This window comes from Stegostoma tigrinum, chromosome 33, assembly GCF_030684315.1.
Source record: "Stegostoma tigrinum isolate sSteTig4 chromosome 33, sSteTig4.hap1, whole genome shotgun sequence".
Lineage (NCBI taxonomy): Eukaryota > Metazoa > Chordata > Chondrichthyes > Orectolobiformes > Stegostomatidae > Stegostoma > Stegostoma tigrinum.
In genome coordinates this window covers 311636-332696 of record NC_081386.1, presented here as the reverse complement: position 1 = coordinate 332696, position 21061 = coordinate 311636, and the positions used below count along the sequence as shown (strand labels likewise).

Sequence of the window (21061 nt, the reverse complement as noted above, 5' to 3'; positions counted from 1 at the left end):
TGCTCCAGGGCTAGTATGTCCTTCCTGAGGTGTGGGGGCCCAAAATTAGACACAGTATTCTAAATGGGGCCTAACCAGAGCTTTATAAAGCCTCAAGCACATTGCTGCTTTTATATTCCAACCCTCTTGAGATAAACGACAACATTACATTCGCTTTCTTAATCACGGACTCTACCTGCAAGTTAACCTTTAGAGAATCCTGGGCCAACACTTCCAGATCCCTTTGCACTTCTGCTTTACGAATTTTCTCACCATTTAGAAAATAGTCCATGCCTGTATTTTTTTTCCAAAGTGCAAAACCTCACATTTACTCACATTGAATTTCATCAGCTTTTTCCTGGACCACTCTCCTAAACTGTCAATCTTACTGCAGCTTCCCCCACCTCCTCAGTGCTACCTGCCTATCCACCTATCTTTGTATCATTGGCAAACTTTGCCAGAATGCCCCCGGTCCCTTCATCCAGATCTTTAATATACAAGGTGAACAGCTGCAGCCCCAACACTGAACCCTGCTGGACACCACTCGACACCGGTTGCCATTCTGAAAAACAGCCTTTTATCCCAACTCTCTGCCTTCTATTAGACAGCCAATCCTCAATCCAAGCCAGTAGCTCACCTCGAACACCATGAGCCCTCACTTTGCTCAGCAGCCTCCCGTGAGGCACTGTATCAAAGGCCTTTTGGAAGTCTAGATAACTTCTACTGGGTTTCCCTGGTTGAACATTCTTGTTACCTCTTCAAAGAATTCTATCAGGTTTGTCAGGCATGACCTCCCCTTACTAAATCCATGCTGACTTGTTCTAATCTGACCCTGCACTTCCAGGAATTTAGAAATCTCAACCTTGACAATGGATTCAAGAATTTCACCAACTACTGAGGTTAGGCTAATCAGCCTGTAATTTTCCATCTTTTGCTTTGATCCTTTCTTAAACAAGGGGGTTAAAACAGCAATTTTCCAATCATCTGGGACTTTCCCTGACTCCAGTGACTTTTGAAAGATCACAACCAAAGCCTCTGCTATTTCCTCAGCCACCTCCCTCAGAACTCTCGGATGTAGCCCATTGGGGCCAGGAGATGTATCAATTTTTAGACCTTTTAGCTTTTCTAGCACCTTCTCTTTTGTAATGCCTACCATACTCATCTCTGCCCCCCTGACTCTCCCTAATTGTTGGCAAGCTACTCATGTCTTTCACTGTGAAAACTGATGCAAAATACTTAAGTTCTTCAGCTATTTCCTTATCTCCCATCACTAGCCTTCCAGCATCAATTTGGAGCGGCCCAATATCTATTTTTGCCCCTCGTTTGTTTCTTATGTATTGAAAGAAGCTTTTACTATCATTTCTAATATTACTAGCTAGTCTACCTTCATATTTGATCCTCTCCTTCTCTTATTGCTCTTTGTTATCCTCTGTTTGTTTTTGTAGCCTTCCCAATCTTCTGATTTCCCAGTGCTCTTGGCCACTTTATAGGCTGTCTCTTTTTCTTTGATATATTTCCTGACTTCCTTTGTCAGCCATGGCTGTCTAATCCCACCCCGGATAATCTTTCTTTTCTTTGGGATAAACCTCCCACTCGATTTCTGTCAATTCCCCCCTCATGCCCCTATAATTACCTTTATTTAACTGTAACACCATTGCATCCGATTTTGCCTTCTCTCTTTCACACTGCAGACTGAACTCTACCATATTATGATCGCTGCCTCCTCAGTGTTCCCTTATTTTAAGATCTTTTATAAAGTCTGGCTCATTACATAGCACGAAGTCCAGAATAGCCTGCTCCCTTGTGGGCTCCATCACAAGCTGTTCCAAAAAGCCATCCTGCAATCATTCCATGAATTCCCTTGCTTTTGATCCACCGGCAACATTATTCGCCCAATCCACCTGCAAATTGAAGTCCCCCATGATCACCGTGACCTTGCCTTTCTGACATGCCCTATCTATTTCTCGGTGCGTTTTGCGCCCCTGGTCCTGATCACGTTAGGAGGTCTATACATAACTCCCATTATAGTTTTTTTGCCTTTGTGGTTCCTCAATTCCACCCCCACAGACTCCACATCTTCTGACCCTATGTCATTCAGTGCCAAAGATTTAATTTCATTCTTAACTAACAAGGCAACCCCACCCCCACTGCCCACCTCCCTGTCTTTTCGATATGTTGTGAATTCTTGGATGTTCAACTGCCAGTCCTGAGCTCCCTGCAAACATGTCTCTGATGCCTATCACATCATAATCATTCAAGACTATTTGTGCTGTTAATTCATCTACTTTGTTGCAAATACTACGAGCATTTAGATAAAGTTCCTTAATGCTAACTTTCTTATTATTAGAGAGATTGGAAATCCTACGATGTCTTAAACTGTTCTTCCTTTTTGCTGTATTCCTAGTCTGCCTTGAGCTTAAACCCACCAGTACACGTGCTATCCTGTTGCTTATTTTTCCATTTAACTCCATAGTCCCTGTCTCTTTCACTTTCCCTCCCTCCCCCCCCCCCCCCCCCCCCGCCAACCGCCGACTCAGAAGTTAAGTCCTACTGACCACCCTATTTATCCTTTTTGCTAGAACACTGGTTCCAGATCGGTTCAGGTGGAGACCGTCTCAACGGTACAGATTCCCCCTGGTTCCAAAGCTGATGCCAATGGCCCATGAATATGCATGGGATCACTGGATATGGACCAAAGGCAGGCAGAAGATATTACTTTAATCTGACATCATGTAAAGCTCAACATCATGGGCTGAAGGGCCCGTTCCTGTGCTGCACAGTTCTATGTAATAGCAAATCTTTTAGATACATACAGTATGATCAAACAGAGTCAGCATAGCTTCATGAAAGGGAAATCCATGCCTGATAAATTTTGAATACATTTGAGGTGGTAACTGTTTTAAGGTTGGGTTGCATTAGAAGGGCAGAGAGATATGGAGAAAGAGGATATATTAGCATGGCTATAGGATTAGCTAGCTAATAGATGGAGAATTAGTAAGAGTGGGGCATTTCAGGATGGTAACTAGTGGGGTGCCACAGGGGTCAGCACTGGGACCATAGTTATTTAGAACCTATTGTACTGAATTGGATGAGGAAATAAATGTACAATAGGCGGGTTTGTGCATGATACAAAACTAGGTGGGAAGGCAAATAGTGAGGATGTTGAGGAACAGGTTGAGTGAGTGAGTTAAAACTTTGCTTTTTATTATTGATGGGATGTGGATGTCACTGGCTGAGCCAGCACTAATTACCCATCTGTAACTGCCCAGAAGAGTCAACCACATTGCTGTGGGTCTGGATTCACATGTAGGCCAGACCAGGTAAGGATGGCAGTGTCCTTTAAAGGACATCAGTGAGCAAGATAAGTTTTTCTGACAATTGACAGTGGGTTTGTGGTCATCATTGGACTCATTTCCAGATTTATTGAATTCAAATTCCACCATCTGCTGTGGCAGGATTCAAACCTGAGTCCCCAGAATGTTACCTGAGTCTCTGGACTAACAGTTCAATGATAACACCACCAGACCCCACTTCTCTGATGGAATGTGTTGTGGTGAAACATGAGGTTGTATACTTCAGGAAGACTAGAGGAGCTGGATATTATTTGAATGCAAAAAGCAATAGCAGGTGTTGAATCACAGAAAACTAACATCCAAGTTCAGTGGGTAGCAGGGAAGGCAAATGGAATGTTTGCATTTATTTCAAAGGGAATGGCATATTGGGGTATTGAGGTTTTGCTGAAATTTGTACAAGGCACTTGTCAGAAAAGAGTTGGCATACTGTGAACTGCTTTGAGCCCCTTTTCCTAAGGAAAAGAGATGGTCCAGAGAAGGTTCACTCAGCTGAGTGAGTGACTCTGTATCTTGTAGTCTTATGAATTGACGATGGATGAGAGATTAGCAGAAGAGTCAGAAGGAAGAGAGCAGGACAGCTGGATTGGAGTGACTGATGCAAAGGGCAGGGGTACATGGACTGAAGTGAAGTGACATATCACATGATTTGAGAGAATGGGTAAAGGCGTGAGAGAATAAGTAATGGTTGATTATGAACCCTGAACAGTGTCTCTCTCTCTCCCTCCCTGTCTGTCTCCCTTCCTCTGCCAGCCCCACCCTGCCAGTAGCCCTTCACTTGACCTTCCTATTCTACCCATGACCCCAGTTTCCCCCTCAATCTGACTGACCCCGCCTTCTCCGGCCTCCGCCTTCAGACTGTTCTCTCTGGTCTTGACACACTCGGCTGCTCTGAAGGGGGTTGCCAGAGCTGTTAGCCTGTGGGGGTGTGGGGTGGGGGGAGGAATCACGAGATGAGTTTTCTGTCTGTCTCTCGCTGTGTTGTAGGTGCTGACTCTCTGCGGCCCCGCATACCGGCCCACCGAGGAGATTGATCTGCGCAGCATTGGCTGGGGCAACATCTTCCAGCTACCCTTCAAACACATGCGGGACTACCGCCTGCGGCTCCTGCTGCCCTTCTTCATCTACAGTGGCTTCGAGGTTCTCTTTGCTTGCACAGGCTTTGCCCTGGTGAGTGGGGCAGTGTTGTCCCTTTAACAGCTCTGGCTCTCCTCTCCTGGTGAGAGATGGTGGGAGGAGGCAGTGGCTCTCTGTGCTTTCGTTCATTCTCTGCATGTCGCTCTTGTCGTGCACCTGGCAGAATAGCTTCCCATTAAACAGTATCTCTTTCTGTTTTTTTTCTCCCCCTCAGTCGTACGGTGTGTGTTCGCTGGGGCTGGAGCGTCTCGCCAATATCATCATCACCTATGGTGTCTCTGCGTCGGCGTTCTCGCTGCTGTCTCTCTCCATGCTGCGGGTAGCCCGCTCGGTGCCCCTGCTATCGGGCGCCACCGTCCAGCTCGTGCTGATCATCACCCTCTTCTGCTGGGCCCCCAGCCCCAGGAAGACCCAGACTACCAGCCTGCTGGGGGTCTATGGTGTGGCTGTGTTGTGGGGGCTTGGCACGGCCTTGAACAAGACCAGCCTTGCCGGTGAGTATATGTTCAGGGTGGGAACAGATAGGGCTGATCTGTCAAGGAAACAAGGAGAGGCAATGGCCTAGTGGTATTATTGCTGGACTGTTAATCCCGAGACCCAGAAGATTTTGGGGACCCAGGTTTGAATCCCGCCATGGCAAATTAATCTGAATTTAATAAAATATCTGGAATTAAGAATCTAATGATGACTATGAATCCAGTGTCAATTGTCAGGGGGAAAAACCCAACTGGTTCACTAATGTTCTTTAGGGAAGGAAACTGCTTTCCTTACCTGGTCTGGCCTACATGTGACCCCAGACTCAGCAATGCAAATAACTCTGAACCCCAATTTGGGGTGGGCATTAAATGTTGTCTGGTCAGCAATGCCCTCATCCTGTAAGTGAATTTTTTTTTAAAAAAAGGGAGGGCAAGGGGAGCAGGGGAAAGATAAGAAGAAAGGAAGGGATTGGGGCAGAGGGGTAAGGTGTGAAATGGGGTCAAGAGGAGCAGGGACAAGTAAGATCGCGTTTCGGGGAGAATGGTTACTGTGTGTGTGTGTGTGTGTGTGTCCTGTATTTAACAGGGATCCAGGTTACTGTTTGGCCTTTACCCTCACTCTTCTCTCAATCTTTCCTCCAGCTCTGTTGGGAATGTTGTATGAGGATAAAGAAAGACAGGACTTCATCTTCTCCATCTACCATTGGTGGCAAGCTATTGCGATCTTCGTAGTGTACCTCTGGTCAGGAGCCCACATGAAGGTTAGTGAGTCATCAGCCCACCTTCTGATCCCTGTAAAGAGGGGGCAAGTCCTACAGGCTGGCATCAGTTAGCCTGGGAGATACCAGGCTTATTCATATTGTGGGGTTCAAAGATTTTGACAAACTACTTCGAAACCCGTCTTTGTGGAGCAGCGTAGAGGGAGTTTTGCTCTGTATCTAACCCCATGCTGCTTCCATCCTGGGAGTGTTTGTGGACACAGCACAGGGCGCTTTACTGTGTGTATCTAATACTGTGCTGTCCTTGCCCTTGTCCTGACCATGTTTGATGTGGCAGTCTAGAGGAGGCTTTACTCTCTCATTCTATGCTGTCCCTGTCCTGGGGGAGTGTTTGTTTGAGATGGTGCCGAGGAAGTGTTTCTTTAGGCTTAATAGAGTGAAAACATAAGTGATATGTTGTCTAATACTGTGTTGTCCCTGTCCTGGGAGTATTTGATGGGGGCAGACTTGAAGGAACTTTGGTAGAGAAGGAGCTCAAATTTCAGGTTGAGATCCTCTGAATCCAACTCAATGCTATCCCTGACCTGGAATGTTGGCTGGGAACAGCGTCTGAGAATGTGGCTATGGAGCTAACCGTACTCATGGTGTCGTTCCCCACCACACCACCTTTCCCCAGGTGAAGTTATCGATCATGCTGGTGACTCTGGTCATTGCCATTGCCTCGTATCTGTGGATGGAGCGCAAGCTGGCGCGGCGGGACCCCTTCCGTCTGCCTCGTATCCCCAAACCCCAACATAAGACGAAGGGCTACCGCTACCTGGAGGATGAGAATTCCGACCAGTCTGACGAGGAGGCTGAGGCGCAGAGTAACCCCAGCGAGCCTGAGCCAGACCCAGATCAGGATCCACTGGACACTGACCTTTACCAGCCTGTTGACCCTGATGTTGCTGAGGGGCAAGACTGACAGGCCCTTTGCTCATCACAAGCTGCTGTGCTTCTTGTTTGCTGATGTCAGTTTTTTTTTCTTTGAGCTGCTTAACTGCGTGGATCTGAAGACCAGTTGCTGTTGTCTTCAGGTCAGGAGCATGTTGGCATCTTCGTTTGAAATTAACCTAGAATGCAGAGCATCCCTTTCCGGTGTGATGGTACCCATTCAATCAACAGTGGGATGATAGGTTGGGGTGAGGGTTGTCTGCGGGATAAACTTAAACAGTGCTGACTGGTGGTGGGAGGCCTGTACTGCACTGACAGTTGACATGACACAATTCTGTAGACTGTTAAAAGTCACATGATACCAGGTTATAGTCCAACAGATTTATTTGAGATGACAAGCTTTCGGAGCATAACCCCTTCATCACCTGATGCTCTGAAAGCTTGCCATCTTAAATAAACCTGTTGGGCTATAACCAGGTGACAAGTGACTTCTGACTCTTTTTCAGCCCAGTCTAACACCTGCATCTACACATCATGGGCTATTACAGCCATAGAGTTGGAAGGGATGTTCAGCATGGAAACTGACCCCTCGGTCCAACTCGTGCATGTCAATCAGAGATCCTACATTGAGTCCCATTTGCCAGCATTTGGCCCAGATCCCACCCAGATGCCTTTTAAATTTTGTAACTGTACCAGCTTCCACCACCTGCCTGGCAATTCATTCTATACATACCATTCTCTATGGAAAAAGTTGCCCCTTAAATCCCTCTTAAATCTTTACCCTCTCACCTTAAACCTATGCCCACTAGTTTTGGACTCCCTTAACCTGCGGAAAAGACCTTCATGATTTTACAAACTTCCTTAACATCACCCCTCAGCCTCTGAAGTTCCAGGGAAAATAGCCCCAGCCTATTTAGCCTCTCCCTATAGCTTAAAACCTCAAACTCTGGCAACATCCTTGTAAATCTTTTCTGAACCCTTTTTAAGTTTTACAACATCTTTCCAATAGCAAGGAGACTAGCATTGAGCATAGTATTCGAAGAGATACAGTATTTTCTCCCTGTAGCAAGTGGGTGGATATGACAAGCAGGTTACCATGAGGGATGGATGCATGTCTGTGAAGCAAGTTTAGGACGATAGTGGGAGAAAGTCTGCCAGGTTTGCAGAAGGGGACCTTCTAAGAAACGATAATATTACTTAGACAATCTTCAATAAGATTTGAGTCAGGGAGGTTGGTGCATTAATGAGCAGCAACAGGCATTTTTCAGTTCAGGAAAATCTGTCTGGTGATAGGCCTTGGATTGGTCAAGCTATGCCTTGCTATAAACTAAGGAAGCATTTGCAGTCCCCAAGGAGAAATCCTCTTTCTCCCTCCTCTCAATGTGGGTGAAATGATGAAAGGAAAAACACGTGAATATCTATCAAGTTAGTTCAGTTGCAAGTAAAGACCTAGGTCCAATTGATCTATTGATTAAAACAGCAACCATTACTTTTAAGGTGCACCCATGTATCAACATTGCTAAAATCCAAAGAAACTGAGATCATTTAACCCTTCCTTGTGATCTGGTCTCCCTGTCTTCAGGATTTTATTTTCCACGTCTATATTTACCACACCTAAGGCACAGTTTGACACATCATTTGAGAATGATCGATTGTGTAAATGAGTAATTGGCATTTCAAAGGGGTGTAGGTCAAGTCCAATTGTAATAGATCATTAGTCATTTTGTCTGCCATCTGTTAAATAATTGTGTTTAAAATAAAGCATTATTTTGTATAAATGATGATATGGTGTGAATTGCTTTTGTCTCAAATAGCAGTCAGTTTGGAAAATTGATCATCTTGGTTTCTGTATTTGTGACAGCTTATGTAACTCTATTCTCAAACGTGAGAGCAAATTACTGCGGACACTTGAATCCGTACTGAAAACAATAAATGCTAGAGATCGTAGCAGGTCAGACAGTATCTGTGGAGAGAGAGCGCAAGCTAATGTTTAGTGTCTAGATGAAATGACATTTTCAGAGCTGAAGTGAAGTGTGGAGGAGACAGCATTTACGCTGTCGTTCTAGGGAGTGCATGGAGGGTATTGGCTGTAGGGTGCTGGTGGCGAAAAGATGTTAGTTCAGATTGTGATCAGTATGAGAGAATGGCAGGAGTACCATAATTGTTCTGCCAGACTTGAAAGGACACCACTTGACTGCAATGATGGTGGGAGGGGAGAGAAGATGTGATAACAAAGTAACAAGCTGGAAGAAATAATTCATGATTTGAAGGTGTTGAATTCTACCTCTTTGTATTTCCCATTGAAATCATTACGCTGACTGAATCCACAAGATTCTGCTGTTTGGAACAAATAATACATAAATGTTCGAACTTAGAATATGCACACAAGCTATCAGGCATGTAGATTAGATTAGATTAGATTCCCTACAGTGTGGAAACAGGCCCTTCGGCCCAACAAGTCCACACCGCCCCTTGATGCAGCCCACCCAGACCCACCCCCCTATAACCTACACACCCCTGAACACTATGGACAATTTAGTATGGCCAATCCACCTAGCCTGCACATCTTTGGACTGTGGGAGGAAACCAGAGCACCTGGAGGAAACCCACGCAGTACAAGTCACTTTTAACATGCAAGATTTTTCTTTTTGTTTTGGGGTAACAGACTTGGTGAGTAACACCATTGATGTGGTATATACTGATTTCCAAAAGGAACTTTATACAGTGCCACACACAGACAGATGTGAGCAAAGTTATAGGTTATGGTATGAAAGAGACAGTGTCAACATGGAGACAAAATTGGCCTAGCACAGGGAAGCAGAGTAATGGTCAATGAATTTTTTGTTTTTGTATGCTGCAAGGTGGTTTGTTGTGCAGTCCCCCATGATGTCTATCTGGATCTTGCTGTACACAGGACTATTTCACAAGTGGTAGATGACACTGAACTTAACTGGAATGCCAAAAGGTATTGGTTGAGTGCATTGATAGGTAGCAGATGATGGTCAATTGAAGTGGTGATACACTTTGGCCATGAGGACATTTCAAAGTGAATATAAATTGGGAGAGGGGCAGTTCTAAAGGGGGTACAGGAACACAGGTACCTAAGGATATATCTGCACAGATTATTGAAAGCTATGTAACAGTTGTAGACAGTGATAAATAAAGTGAACAATGTTCTGTGTTTTATTAATGGGGAACGAATACAAGATACTTGTCAGACTTCAGCTTGAGTATTGTGTATAGTTATGGGTGCCACCTTTTATAGGAAAGGTGTGAATGCAATGGGGAGAGGGCAGAAGTGATTTACAGGAATGATTCCCAAATATGAAGCTTCAGCTCCATGAATATTTTGAAGCAGTTGGGACTGCTTTCCCTGGAAAGAACAGGAAATTTGATCGGGTGCTCAAACATGAGCAGGGTAGATGGGGTGAAGCTGTTCCTGTGTGAAAGGAACAAGAACACAAGGGCACAGATAGATCAAAGTAAGATGCAAAAGAAGGGAGATGATATGAGAAGGGAAGGGTGGGGGTGAAAACTCCATTAGTTGGAGAAGGAATGCACTGCCTGGAAATGTGGCAGAGGCAAGTTCAATTGAGGCATTTAAGTGGGGCACTGGATTTTTAATTAAAATGGTGTGTATGTATATTGAGAAAAGGCAGAAGATTGGTACCAAGAACTAGAACAGGTACAAACCTATTAGGCCATATGGCCATCTCCTAAAGTGTAACAATTCTGTGAATCTGTGCTATAAGTAATGTTGTGTGAAAATGTTCCACAGTGAACCTGAAATAGTAACTGGTCAGACGGATTCTTTGGGGTTTTCATAAACACTTCCACCAGCAATCGCCTTCCTAACCATTATCTGCTTCTGGGGATCAGCTCTTTTTTGTTAATGTTTGATCCCTGGCAAAATGAGATCAGGAGCTGAGCAGGTTATTGCTGAACTGGTGCTGCTTGTTAAGACTGGTGATTACACCTTCATCACTTTACTGATGATTAAGAGTAGATTGATGGGGATGATCATTGACTGGATTGAGTTTGTCCTGCTTTTGGGTGCAGAACATACCTGAGCAAGTTTCCACAGTATTGGGTAGATGCAGTATTATAACTACTAGGATAGCTTTGTATTTAGAGCATAAAGTTCTAGAGTGCAGTGTTAATTCTGGAATGGTGTCAGGGCCCATAGGATTGTGTGTCTACTCCCTCTAACTGAAGAGTAAATCAGTGGCTGAAGTCTGCTATCTGTGATGTTGGGGACCTCTGGAGGAAGCTGAGATGGATCAGTAACTCACAGCAGTCTTCAGCCAGAAGCACTAAGTGCCTCAGCCTTATCTTTTTGCATCAATGAGAAGGGAATGTTTATGGAGCCCCCTCCACCAGTGAGTTTATAGGTCTTTGTACCTTCCATGTAAATCACTATGCTGAATCAGCAAGATTCTGCTGTTTGAAACAAATACATGTAACCATTACAGTATACATACACACTAACAGACATTGTGCAAGTTACTTTTTAATGTGCAAAATATTTCATTTTTTTGAAGGTTAACAGACTTGATGAGTAATGTTATTGAAGTGGTATATACTGATTTTCCAGAAGGAGCTTTATACAATGCCATACACAGACCTTGCTTGAGAAGGTTACGAGCAAGTTTGATAAAAGGGAAGCAGTAGATGAAGTGCTGAAGATTGGGGCAGTGCGGTGGTTAGCACTGCAGTCTCTCAGCACCAGGGACCCAGGTTTGATTCCAGCCTCGGGCGACTGTCTGTGTGGAGTTTGCACATTCTCCCCGTGTCTGCGTGGGTTTCCTCCAGGTGCTCCCGTTTCCTCCCACAGTCCAAAGATGTGCAGGCTAGGTGGATTGGCCATGCTAAATTGCCCGTAGTGTTCAGGGGTGTGTGGGTTATAGAGGGGATAGGTCTGGGTGGGATTCTCCGAAGGGACCTGTTGGGCCGAAGGGTCTGTTTCCACACTTGTAGGGAATCTAATCTAATCTGAACACGGATTTCCAAATGAAGGTTAAAGTACATGGTCATGTGCCACAAAACATTGCTGCTCAGTTTAGAGTTTGTGGGTCGTAGATATTCTATCAGCATGGATTGAAGTTTGGTTAAATAACAGGAAAGACTCAACAATTGGGTGATAATTTAACTTTAAGATCAGGTCTATTATTTTCCATAACAATTTTAAAAGTAATAAAACTAACAGATCTAGCAACTTGAGACTGGGCATCCATGAGGTACTATATGCAGCAGCAGAATTGTATTCCAGCAAAATCTGTAACCTTAGGGCCTGTTATATCACCCACTCAACTGTTACAATGAAGTCGGCCTGGTTCAATGGAGAATGCAGGATGACATGCTATGAGCAGCATCAGCATACCTAAAAATGAGGTGCCAACCTGGTGAAGCTACTTACCAGGACTGCTTGCATATCAAACAGTATCACAGCACCTGATAGACAGAGCTAATGGATTGAACAACCAGATATAAGGTCTGGTGCATTCAGTCTGGAACTATGCTAAACAATTAGCAACACACCAGAAGTAAAGGCTTCAAAAATATCCCCATCTTAAATAACGGAGCAGCCCAGCACGTAAGTGCAAAAAAAAAGCTGAAGCATTCACAGCAATCTTCACCCAGAAGTGCTGAATAGATAATCCATCTTGGCCTCCATGTGATGATAACAAATTGTTGGAAGCATTGGATGCTGGAAAAGGCTTTGAGCCCTTCCTGCATTTCTGCAATAGACTTTTGTTGCAGCACTGCTACAAAAGTAGTATCTTGGCTTGGTTCACCGTGTTATCCAAGTGTTTCTTTTTTGGATGTTTCTTTTTTCTTTCTTTTTTTTTGGTGTGTTTCTTTTTTTTTGGTTCCAGTAAATATAATATAGAAAAGATTTGACAGCAGCAATATGCTTTAAATATGAATGTTTTATTAAGTAGTAATAATAAATGTTTATAGCAGCAATAATAAATTAATAAAGGGAAGAGAAAAGGAAAACAAAAAAAAGTCTCATGCCTTCTAGCAAAAAAAAGCCCCAAGTCTCATGTCCTCCTGCCCCTTGGTGGTCCCTCTATTGATGGCTGGTCCAGAGGATTAAGTTCACTCCTGGTGCCATTCACGGCTCTGAGCCGAGGTGAAGTCCAGCAGCTTGGAATGAATCTTGCATAGTGAGACAAGCAGCCAGCGCAGAAACAGCAAATACAATGGACAAAACTGCTGGCTGGTACAGAGAAAACAAAAATATGCTTCAGCCCATAAAGGAATGTTCACAGGACACATACAAGGTCATGCAGCTTACCAAGTATCATCATTATCTTTCCCATCCTGTACAACTCATTCTCCCACACAGCTCATTGTCATTATTACCTTCTAGTCCTTTGACCCATCCTATAGACATTGATATGCCAAAGTGGAGAATTGCCCAAATCTGTCCTGCAAACCAAAAGCAATTCTCGATTACCATTTAATTTGAGAGAAAGTGTCATCAAACAACCTATCACGCAGCAACAGATCAGCAATAACCTGCTGTACAATGCTTAGTTTGGGTTCTGCAAGGGTTACACACCTTCTGACTTCATTACAGCCTTGATACAAACACCGGACAAACGATTTGAACTCCTGAGGTAGGTGACAGTCTTAACAGTAAGGCCATATACAACAGAGGTTAGCATCAAGGAACCCTTGAAATTGGTAATTAATGGGAATCTGGAATCAAGCTTTCTGCCAAGACAACAAAATGTGAGGCTGGATGAACACAGCAGGCCAAGCAGCATCTCAGGAGCACTTTTGTGCTCCTGAGATGCTGCTTGGCCTGCTGTGTTCATCCAGCCTCACATTTTGTTGTCTTGGATTCTCCAGCATCTGCAGTTCCCATTATCAAGCTTTCTGCTGTTTGGAGCAATCCTGAGCACATGGGAAGATGGTGCTGTTGTTGGAGGTTGGTCATCTCAGCTCTAGGCCATCTCTGCAGAAGTTCTTCAGAAAAGTGTTCCAGGCCCAACTATCTTCAGCTGTTTCAACAATGACATTCCCTCCATCATAGGGTCAGGAGTGGGGCATTCACTGATAATTACACAAAGTTCAGAATCATTCACAACACCCAGATGCTGAAGCAGTCCGAGTTTAAATACAACAAGATCTGCACAACATCCAGGCTTGCGCTGACAAAAAGCAAGCGAAATTAATACCACACAAAGGCCAGACAATGATTATCTCCAACAAGAGAGAATCTAGTGAGATTAACACCAGACAAATGCCAGACAATGACCATCTCCAACAAGAGAGAATCTAACCATCACTCCTTGACATTTAATCATGCTATTGTCATAGAAAGATCGAACAGTACAGTGCAGGCCCTTCGGCCACAATGTTGTGCCAAACTTTTACCCTAAACCTAAGGTCTGTCTAATTTCCACCCCTACCTTATACCCATATCCAAATGCCTATCTAATAGCTGCTTAAATGCCCCTCTCCGGTAATGCATTCTACGCCCCTACCACTCTCTGAGTAAAGAACCTACCACTGACATCTCCCCTGTATCTACCTTCACTCACTTTAGAAATCTGCACTCTCATAATAGCTACCTCCACCGTGGGAAAAAGTCCCTGGCCGTCTACTCTATCTACACCTCTAATCATTTTGTACATGTCTATTAAGTCACCTCTCATCCTTCGTTGTTCTAAAGAGAAAAGCCCTCATGCTCTCAACCTTTCTTCGTAAGACATTACAGACAACATCCTGGTAAATCTCCTGTGCAGCTTTTCCAATGCCTCCACATCTTTCCTGTAATGAGCTGACCAGAACTGGACACAATATTCCAGGTGTGGCCGAACTAGGCTTTTGTACAGCAGGAGCATAACTTGATGACTCTTGAACTTGATCCCTCTATTGCTGAATGCTAACATGCACCTTCTTAACAACTCTGTCTAACTGGGTGGCAGCTTTCAGAGAACTGTAAATATGAACCCCAAGATCCCTCTGCTCCGCCACTCTGTCAAGAATCTTTCCATTAACCCTGCATTCTGCTTTCAAGTTTTTCCTTCCAAAATGAATCACCTCACACTTTTCAGGGTTAAACTCCATCTGCCACTTCTCAGCCCAGCTCTGCATCCTATCAATGTCCCTTTGTAACCTAGAACAGCCCTCCACACTGTCCACAATGTGACCCACCTTTGTATTGTCCATGAACTTGCTAATCCACCCTTCCACTCCTTCATCCAAATCATTTACAAAAATCACAAATAGAAGAGGACCCAGGACAGATCCTTGTGGTACACCACTCATAACTGAGCATCATGTTGAATATTTTCCGTCCACTTCCTTTGTCTTCCAAAGGTCAGCCAATTCTGTACCCAATCTGCCACATTTCCCCCATCCCATGCCTCCTTACCTTCTGCATGAGCCTATCATGGGGAACCTTATCAAATGCCTTACCTAAATCCATGTATACCACATCCACTGCTCTACCTTCATCCACATGTTTAGTCACCTCTTCAAAGAATTCAATAAAGTTTGTGAGGCATGATCTACCCCTCATAAATCCATGCTGACTATCACAAATCAAACTGTGCCTTTCCAAGTGATCATAAATCCTATCTCTCAGAGCCCTTTCCAATAATTTGCCCACCACTAATGTAATACTAACTGGCCTGTAATTTACGGGGTTATCCCTATTCCCTTTTGTTTGAACAAGGGAATGATGTTGGCCCCTCTCCAATCTTCTGGCACTATACCCATGGACAGTGAGGACGAAAAGATCATAGAACATAGAACATTACAGCACAGTACAGGTCCTTCGGCCCTCGATGTTGTGCCGAACTGTCATACCGATCTGAAGCCCATCTAACCTACACTATTCCATGTACGTCCATATGCTTATCCAATGACGACTTAAATGTACCTAAAGTTGGCGAATCTACAACCGTTGCAGGCAAAGCGTTCCATTCCCTTACGTCGTCAAAGGCCCTGCGATCTCTTCCCTGGGTTCCCATAGAATCCTTGGATAAATCCCATCAAGCCCAGGGGACTTGTATATCTTCAAGTTCCTCAAAATTCCTCGCACATCTTCCTTACTAACATCGACCTCCTCTAGCCTATCAGCCTTTTTTCACACTGTCCTCCTCTACAACTAGGTCCCTCTCATTGTGAATACTGAAAAAAAGTATTCATTAAGGACCTTTCCTACCTCTTCAGGCTCTGTACACAAATTCCCTTTACAATCCTTGATTGGCCCTATGCTTTCTCTGGTCATTCTCTTATTCCCCACATACGAGTAAAAAGCGTTGGAGTTTTCCTTGATCCTATCTACCAAGATTTACTCATGCCCCCTTATTGCTCTCCTAAGCTCTTTCTCCAGCTCCTTTATGGATAACTTGTATTCCTCTAGAGCCTTTTCCATTCCTTTTTTCCTAAACCCATAAGCATCCTTCTTCCCCTTAACCAGCTATGGACAAACATATCGAGCACACACAATATGCATTCCTGAAACAATCTCCACATTTCAACAGTGCTCTTCGCTGACAGTATCTGTTCCCATTTTATGTTACTCAATTCTTGCTTAACAGAATTGTAATTACCCTTCCCCCCATTATAAACCTTACCCTGCTGTATGTACCTATCCTTTTCCATGACTATTGTAAAAGTAACAGAGTTATGGTCGCTACCGTCAAAATGCTGTCCTACCAACAGGTCTACCACTTGGCCCAGTTCATTGCCAAGCACTAAATCCAAAGTGGCCTCTCCTCGTGTTGGTCTATCTACGTACTGTGTCAGGAATCTTTCCCGAACGCATTGGATAAAATCTGCTCCGTCGAAACTATCACAGCTAAAATGTTTCCAATCAATATTTGAAGTCACCCATGACTACAGCCCTGTGACTTCTGCATCTTTCCAGTATCTGCCTTCCAATCCGCTCCTCTACTTCTCAGCAACAATTAGGGGGTCTGTAAACAAAAAAAATCCCCAAAAAAGTGACTGTTCCTTTCTTGTTCTGGACCTCAACCCAAACTGACTCTGTAGACATATCATTCTTGAACTGCCTTTCAATAGCTGCTATACAAGCTCTGACTAGCAATGCCACTCCACCACCTCTTTTTCCACCCTCTCTATTTTTTTTAAAGCATCTGAATCCGGGAACTTCTAACAACCATTCCTTTCCCTGAGTTACCCAAGCTTCTGTGATGACCACAACATGATAGTTCTAAGTACCGACCCATGCTCCAAGTTCATCCGCCTGATTTCTGATACTTCCAGCATTGAAGTATACACACCTCAAACCATCCCTGTGTCCATAATTACGCTCCATCAACTGCATTTCTTTATTAACAACCTCACTCTCCATTATGACTGTTGGAAGGCTGAATATCTCATCCTCTGAATTTTAAATCTGGTTCACCACCCCCTGCCAATCTAGTTTAAACCATCCCATATAGCTCAAGCAAACCTCCCTCCCAGGATATTTGTGGTTCAGGTGCAACCCGGTCCTTACTGTACAGGTCCCATCTTCCCCAGAATGTGCTCCAATTATCCACATAATGGAAGCCCTCCCTCCTATACCAGCCCTGTAGCCACATGTTTAGCTGCACTCTCTCCCTCTTTCTTACCTCGTTATCACATGGCACTGGTAGTAATCCAGAGATAACTACCCTATTTGTCCTGGACTTCAGCTTCCAACCTAACTCCCTGTACTCATTTTTCACATTCTCAGTCCTTTTTCTACCTATGTCATTGGTACTGGTGTTCACTCTCCCCTTTAACGGTCTTGAAGACACAATCCAAAACATTGCAGACCCTGGCACTCGGGAGGCAACATACCAATTGTTCATCTCGTTCGCATCCACAGAACTGCCTGACTGTGCCTCTTACTATCGAAACCCCACTACAATTGCTCTCCTCTTTTCCTCGCTTCTCTTCTTTGCCACAGGGCCAGGCTCAGTGCCAGAGACCTGTCCACTATGGCCTTCACCTGGTAGGTCATTCCCCGAAACAGTATCCAAAACAGTATACTTATTATTGAGGGGAAAGGCCACAGGGGATCCCTGCACTGTCTGCTTGTTCCCTTTCCCCTTCCTGACAGTCACCCAACTACCTTTTTACTGTACCTTGGGTGTAACCACCTCCCTATAACTCCTCTCAATCAGCCCCTCAGCCTTCTGAATGATCCAGAATTCACCCAGCTCCAGCTCCAGTTCCCTAACACGGTTTTTGAGGAGCTGGAGTTGGGTGCACTTCTTGCAGGTGAGGTCAGAGGGGACACCAGAAGTGACCCTTACCTCCCACATCCTGCAAGAGGAGCTTGCAACTGCCCTACCTTCCATTCCCTCTCCTCTAGACTTCCAGAAGAATTTTTAAAAAGCCTTACCTTACCAACCCTGCACGTAGATTTTTTTTGGTCAGAGGAGGGTGGGAGACACTAGATTAGATTAGATTCCCTGCAGTGTGGAAACAGGCCCTTTGGCCCAAGAAGTCCACACCACCCCTTGAAGCATCCCATCCAGACCCATCCCCTAATAACCCACACACCCCTGAACACTATGGGCAACTTAGCATGGCCGATCCACCTAGCCTGCACATCTTTGGACTGTGGAAGGAAACTGGAGCACCCAGAGGAAACCCACGCAGACATGGGGAGAATGTGCAAACTCCACACAGACAGTTGCCCGAGGCTGGAATCGAATCCGGGTCCCCGGTGCTGTGAGGCTGCAGTGCTAACCACTGAGCCACAGTGCCGCCCTATATATGTAGTGTTTTGGGTTTAGCCAATGCCCGGATATATCAATTCCCTCTTTGGCTCGCGTTCTCTCCACACAACCGCCGCTGAAAACAAGAGGGCCGCTGCTGCCATGAGGTAAGTTTTTATACTGCAGAAGAAAACAGCCTTACCTTCCCATCAACACTTTGGCTCGTGCTGCTGCCGTTGAAAACAAGAGCTGAAAAGCTGAAAAACAAGCTGAAAACAAAATTACCCACTGTCAACATCCTGGGGATTAACTGTTAACCAGAAACTTAACTGAATTCACCAGATAAATACAGTAGCTACAAGAGCAGGTCACAAGTTCAGAGTGCTGCAGCAAGAAAATCACATCTGGCCTCCCTAAATCCTGTCTATCATCAACAAGGCACAAGTCAGGACTGTGATGGAATAAGCCCCATTTGCCTGGATGGGTGCAACTCCAACAACACTCAAGAAGCTTGACATCCTCCAGGACAAAGCAGTCCACTTGACTGGCATCACATCCACAAACATCCATTCCCTCCACCACCAACACACAGTAGCAGCAGGGTGTATGATTTACAAGTTGCATGCAAGAAATTTACCAAAGATCGTCAGACAGCAGCTTCCAAATGAATGCTTGCAACAAGATGGCAAAGTCAGCAGGTGCATGGAAACACCACCACCTGCAAGTTCCCCTCCCAAGCCTCACACCATTCTGAGTTAGAAATATATTGCAATTAAAAATTCACAGTTCTCCCTCACATTTTGTTTCTCCAGTTTATTTTTAGATATCCCTGGATAAATACTTGTCAATACAGAAGTGTTTATATTCCTGGTTATGATTCAAAAATATTCATGCAAAGGTGTAATACATTGGTGAGACCATAGGTGAAGTATTGTGGGCTCTTCTGGAATTCACATTATGGGAGCAATGTGATAGCATGGGAGAGGGCACAGAGGAGATTTACCAGGCTATTGCCGGGACTGGAGAATTTAGTCATGAAGAAAGATAGGACTCAGGGGGTTAATTTGCTTATAGCAAAATAGATTGAGAGGGGGCAGAATTGGGATGAATAAAACTATAAGTCACATCGATAGGGTCAAAAGAAAGTCACATCTTTCCCTTATTGGAGGGATATATGACCAAGGGGCATAGATATAAGGTAATGGGCAGGAGTTTTAGAGGAGACATATGTGGAATCACTTCATTTTTCAGCCAAAGGGCAGTGGGAATCTGGAACACCGTGATTGTGAGGATGTTAGAGGGGAACCCCAAATATTTGATTTGAGCGGTGACAGTGGGGAGCGCGTGAGCTGGGAAGTGAACTATTATATTTGGACATTGTCTTAAACCTGAAATACTACACGTGTGGTGTCTCCCATCCATCCTCCTCCTCTAACAAAAAAAATGTGTGGAGGGTCGGTAAGGTAAGTTTTTATTTATTCTTTTGACAATCTACAGTAGATGAATTTTTTTTCCTTTCCTTTTTGCTTTTTTTTGGGCTGGAAGCTGTTGGAAGGAGGAAAGTATCAATAAATTTAATTAACTCATTATAATAAATTATATAAATTAAATTAACTAAGTAGAAATGGCTGGACAGATGTTGTGTTGTGCCCGTATGATGTCGGAGCTGGCTGATCCCATTGCGAACTTCAGTGACCACATGTACAGCAAGTGCTGGTTGCTCGAGGAACTTCGGCTCAGAGTTGATGAGCTGGAATTGGAGCTTCAAACACTGTGGTACATCGGGAGGGAGAGAAGTACCTAGATGATTTGTTTCAGCAGACAGTCACACCTGGTAGATTAAGTAATTCAAATTTGGACAGTGGCCAGGAACAGCAGGGTGTGACTGTAAGCGAGGCAGGTAGAGGGATCCTGTAGTCAGGGACAGAGAAACCTCAGCTCTTGACCTTGTCCAACAGGTACAAGGTACTTGCTCCCTGTGTGGAAGAGGAAAAGGGCTACAGGGAGGATGAGCCAACTGACCACTGCACTGTACGGGAGGCCATTCAAGAGGGAGGAACAAAAAGACAGGTGGTAGTTGTAGGGGATTCTATAATTAGGGGGATAGATAGCATCCTTTGTAAGCAGGATCAAGAGTTTCGCATAGTGTGTTGCCTGCCCGGTGCCAGGGCAAGGGATATCTCTGACCAGCTTGAAAGGATATTAGAGCAGGATGGGCAGGATCCAGTTGTTGTGGTCCACACCGGAACAAACAACACAGGTAAGACTAGGAAAAAGGACCTGATCAGGGATTATCGGGAGCTAGGAACCAAATTAAAGAACAGGTCCTCAAGGGTTATAATCTCCAGATTACTACCCGAGTGATGCGCTTAATGGCATAGGGACATCAGGATAAGGGAAGTAAACACGTGGCTAAAAGAAAGCTGTGGGACAGAGGGGTTCCTTTTCATGGGGCACTGGTATCAGTGTTGGAACAGGAGGGATCTGTACCATTGGGACAGTCTCCATGTGAATCGAGCTGGGACCAGTGTTTGAGCAAAGAGGGTAAATAGGCTGGTCAACAGGACTTTAAACTAGAAAATGGGGCGTAAGGGAATGGTGAAACTTTCCCTGGTGGGAACAAAGCAGCAGGTTAACGTCAGTAATGGTGGATTCAAATAAGTGGAAACATATGAAAGAAATGATCGGGAGGAAGAATTCAGGAGAGGTTATTAAAGTCTCCAGCACAGACCCAATAGGACAGAGTGTTTGGAAAAGGCTAGCAATCAAACACTGGAAAAGTGAAT

At 44.5% G+C, this 21061-nt stretch overlaps 1 protein-coding gene across 3 annotated transcripts in view; it reads left to right on the top strand.

Moving 5' to 3' along the window:
- The window catches only part of unc93b1 (unc-93 homolog B1, TLR signaling regulator), a 54933-nt gene that overhangs the window by 9787 nt on the left and 24085 nt on the right, over positions 1 to 21061 (top strand). For 2 of the 3 annotated variants that reach the window (XM_048563005.2, XM_048563004.2), the window contains 4 exons: positions 4317 to 4499; positions 4681 to 4960; positions 5585 to 5703; positions 6338 to 8375. In XM_048563005.2, coding sequence (XP_048418962.2) covers positions 4317 to 4499; positions 4681 to 4960; positions 5585 to 5703; positions 6338 to 6625 — 870 coding nt within the window. In that variant the 3' untranslated portion in view covers positions 6626 to 8375. Of the gene's footprint in view, positions 1 to 4316; positions 4500 to 4680; positions 4961 to 5584; positions 5704 to 6337; positions 8376 to 21061 lie in introns of those variants that run through there. The other variant, XM_048563006.2, reaches the window with a different exon arrangement.